The sequence below is a fragment of the Macrosteles quadrilineatus genome, unplaced genomic scaffold, assembly GCF_028750875.1.
Source record: "Macrosteles quadrilineatus isolate MER2022 unplaced genomic scaffold, UCM_ALF_1.0 Scaffold_115__1_contigs__length_332310, whole genome shotgun sequence".
Taxonomy (NCBI): domain Eukaryota; kingdom Metazoa; phylum Arthropoda; class Insecta; order Hemiptera; family Cicadellidae; genus Macrosteles; species Macrosteles quadrilineatus.
This window is the reverse complement of record NW_026542708.1, coordinates 131,237-135,455: the sequence shown is the minus strand read 5'-3', so window position 1 is coordinate 135,455 and position 4,219 is coordinate 131,237. Positions and strand designations below refer to the sequence as shown.

The window sequence follows — 4,219 nt, the reverse complement described above, 5'->3', positions numbered from 1 at the left end:
GGACACTGCAAGTAAATTACTGCTTGTTGCCGATGGCTGCGGTGGCCAAAATAAGAACCGAATGATTTTGGTGATGACTTGTGTTTGGCTATTGAAGAATGCACCTGAAAATATCAAGTTGGTTGAACTTGTGTTTCCTGTAAGAGGACACTCTTTTATACCCCCTGACCGTGTCTTCGGTAACATTGAAAAGGATTTGCGTCGACACGAAGTTATTGACAACCCCGAACAATACCTAGAGGCTATACAAAATCATGCCACTGTCGTAGCTGTAAAAAATGACTGTCCTATTTATGACTGGAGAGATGAGGTGAAAAACAAAATAAAGGAGACAAGCAAACTGCATTTTAAAATTTCTAAGTGTAAGAGATTTGTTTTAAAACGGTCAGCCAAGAATTCGTCGAATGTATTAGTCAAAGGTGAAGAACTTTATAAAACTGACCAGAACTGTTTTAAGTCTATTACTGCATCAGGGCAGACTATTCGGAACATCCATCCAAGTATCATACAGCCTGGAAACAAAGTGAAGGCAGCAAAACTAAAAAATGTTGAGAGACTTTTGAAAATCCACTACGGCGAGAAATGGGCAGAAAATGAAAACCTGTCATATTATAGACAAGTTTTATTATGTCCTTTGCAACCTGATGATGGTGACGAAGGAGATCAAGAAGATCCTCTATGTGAACCAATGGAGGAATCCTCCGAACTAAGAGTGTAACGAAAGCCTACAACTTGTTGTTGTGAAAACAAAAAAAAAACAACGAAGAAAAACTGAATTTTAATACTTATTTAAGAACAAGGATTCTTATTGTGTTTTATTGATATTGCTTTTGTGATTTTTGTTTTCTGCAGGTAATAAAATACATCTTTTTAAGCAAAAAATGTGTCTTTTTTTATTTTCCTTACCAAGAGGCAGTGCTTTATAAAGATTTTAATTTAGCCTACTAATACTATGCCAGGTAATGATAATGTTTCCAAATAATTTAAATGCTTTATTTTGTTTCACCAAACCATGATAATCAGTGACCATCTCAAAAGTAACTTTCATAACCAAGTAAATCCTCTTAATTAAGTTCCAAAAACAAGTAAATCCATTTTTTATTTCCAAATCCAGGTATCTCCAATTTCAAAGCATTTTATCGCAAAATCTGATGTGGAAACACCCATATAATTTTATTTTATAACAAACAATGATTTTTTACTAATTTTTAAGGTTAAAAGTATGTATATTGATTGCTGGCAAGTATACGATACAGTTTTAGGCTTCTCCTAGAAAATTTGGTTCAGGTGACTTACCTGCTTTTGGTTCTATATGCCTCAAGTATTCGCTGAGCGTACACTGCGATGCAAGGGTACGACTTGTAGAGAGGTTGAGTTACCGGGCCTGCTTGGCCGAAGTAACCTGGGATGGTGACATTATTGCACTCTCCTTCAATATAATTGCGTGGCAGCATTCTAAACTTCAATTCTCTGCCATTAGAGCAAACAGTATTGCCAATTCCGGCCAGTACTGTGTTCAAGGATTTCGGAATCTGATTTTCAAACTCTTTAACTTTAGATAAAAATTCCTTGTCATCGAAGGTCAATCCACGAAAGTTTATCTGCTCTACATCAAGCATCCTTGCATAAGCGTAGATTGCGCAGTAATAAGCAAGTGCTGATTCAGGAATGCGTTTGGCAAATCCTGTCTGATGTGAGACGCAGTATCCGTGAAGGGTTTCTGCCAATTTGTCAAGACCCGGAGTGAATTTGCTTTAAATCCGGTTCGGGAGCTAGGGCTTGAGATTTATCTGTGAAGAAGCTCTCTGAATAGAGAGGATCATTCTTCTCTTCCGACGGTGCTTTGCTTAAATGCTGAGGCTTGGGTCGATTACTTTTTCTGGGGCTGGCTTCTTGAATGAGTTGTTACCACCTCCTCTTTGTCAAGGGTTTCTGCCTCTTGCGTTTCCTCTTTGGAGGGGGGGGGGCGTAGCCACCTCTCCCTCTGGGTGCTCCATACCCGTGAGGTCCAGGGAATTCTCCATCCTGGTAGTTTGGCTGATGATTGCCATGATAATTTCGCTGATAGTTCATGCTCGTCTGTCGGCTCTGCCTACTGTGGTGAGTGCAACCAGCTGGACAATGATTTGTTTAAATGAATAGTTTAAATTTAGTTTTTGTTTACTCTAATAAGTTTCCATGGTTACCTAAGGGTTCATTCCTGGTTTTTATAATTCATACACTTATGTTTTTGTCATGCATATTAAATTCTATTTTCTATCAGTTTCTTAAATAGTTTTACCATAAAAGTAACAAAAATAGTTAAAGAAGAACCTACTTCTTCACAGACCATAAACAATCAAAAAATGTCTACTGTACTCTAATAAGTATTTTTCGGTGTAAAAGTAGACATTAATCATAATGTTAATATACGGTATAAAAAGTACACATTGTTAACTGGTTTTAAAATTAGACAGACCTAACGCCAATATTGAGCACATTTCATGATAAATCCATTAATACCATAATAACATAAATTGGATGTGAAACAAGATATTATTCAAGTCCAAACCTATTCTTTAAGACAGTTAAACCTTTTCTTAGTATACAGGGTGAGTTTTTTAAAGTGATCCAATAGCTAACTTTTTAATTACAGGACTTAGCACCTCACTTTAAATTTGAAACTTGCTCAGTTTTAAGTTTCACTCAAGAATACGATTTCAGATTTTTTCATTGTGGCCGCCATTTTCCAATATGGCTGCCAACTTTAAAATTTCTTATGGAACACCCTGTATTTTATTTGTTTTTAGATTTTACTCTAAAAAATAAAACATTTTTGTTCTTGAGATTTTTTCAATATCTCTAACGGTTAAGGAGCTACGAGGACTTAAAGTTTTCATACAAAGTTGCATGAATTCTAAAGCATGTTTTAAAACAATGTTAGTTTTAAGTGTTGTTATTATTTAGTTGTGTGTGAACTTTGTATGTGTTTTGTTATTATTATGCGACTTAAATAGACTAAAGATAAACAAACACAATTTAAAAAATACATATTTTATTTAAAACAGTTTTAAATGATCTAAAAAATGATTACTGTAATAGCAATACCAAAACAAAGGACCAGTTCTAAAAGCTTAGTAACTTCAAATCAAATGTTCGAAGTGCCGCCCTTCTGCCTCAATGCACTTTGTGAGTCGTTGAACATGAGCTCTCCGTACTGTGATTAAAACATCTTCGCCAATTGAGCTGCACTCGTTGCGTATCCTTTCACGCATGTCTTCGGGGGTTGTAGGGGGCGTGCGGTAAACCTTATCTTTTATGGCTCCCCACAGAAAAAAATCCAAAGGAGTGAGGTCAGGTGATCGAGGAGGCCACGCTACCGGCCCACCTCTACCTATCCATCGCTCTTCAAATCTCTCACTCACCGCGTTTCGGGCAGCATGAGCGTAATGCGGAGGTGCGCCATCTTGCTGAAACCACATGGTGTTCAGGGTTTCAATAGGAACCTCATCCAATAGGACAGGGAGAGTTTCTCTGATAAATTCAGCATACCGCGGACCGTTAAGGGTTCCCTCAAAAAAGTGGGGACCAATAATCTTATTGCCTAGAATGCCACACCAAACGTTAAGGGAACATCGTCTCGGATGGTCTTCGGTGCGCATCCAGTGGGGATTAGTAGCAGACCAATAGTGCATGTTATGCCTGTTCATCTCACCAGTATTCACAAATGTAGCCTCATCTGAAAAGAGAATCATTCCTAAAAACATGGGATTGTTTTCAATTTCTAGAAGCAACCAATAGCACAATTGCAACCTACGATGAAAGTCTGCATCCAATAACTCCTGATGTAAACTAATTTTAAAAGGATGAAATTTTTGCCGTTTCAATATGTTGATAATAGAAGTTTGACTCACCCCTAATTCATTACTTATTTCACGGGTTGACATATGAGGACGATCATACAGTGCTGCTAAAACATCAATTTCAGCTTCTTCATTTGTAACTCGCTTTGCACGGTGATAATCTTTCGAGTAGCCAAAGATCCTGTAAATCGGGCTTTTTTTTTCAAGACGAGAAAACGCACTACACGATGGATGTGGTCTATCAGGATACCTTGCAGCATACACATTTGCAGCATCGCGTTTGTTCTTGTGGCATTCGCCAAATATTAACAACATATCCACCTTTTCATCGAACGCCATAACTACCAAGAATCGGGTTTGAATTTACAGCTGGGTAG

The 4,219-nt window shown here is 37.5% G+C and overlaps 1 protein-coding gene across 1 annotated transcript; it reads right to left on the bottom strand.

Annotated features, from left to right (window-relative positions):
• Nucleotides 1-3,122: 3,122 nt before the first annotated feature.
• Nucleotides 3,123-3,734, bottom strand: LOC128982114 (uncharacterized). Its single transcript, XM_054401163.1, has one exon. It carries the CDS (start codon nt 3,732-3,734, stop codon nt 3,123-3,125), a length of 612 nt encoding a protein of 203 aa, XP_054257138.1.
• Nucleotides 3,735-4,219: the final 485 nt, after the last annotated feature.

What these genes read in the sequence shown, in the direction of transcription:
- LOC128982114 (XM_054401163.1), bottom strand. Translation starts at nt 3,734, where the DNA reads ATGATTCTCTTTTCAGATGAGGCTACATTTGTGAATACTGGTGAGATG.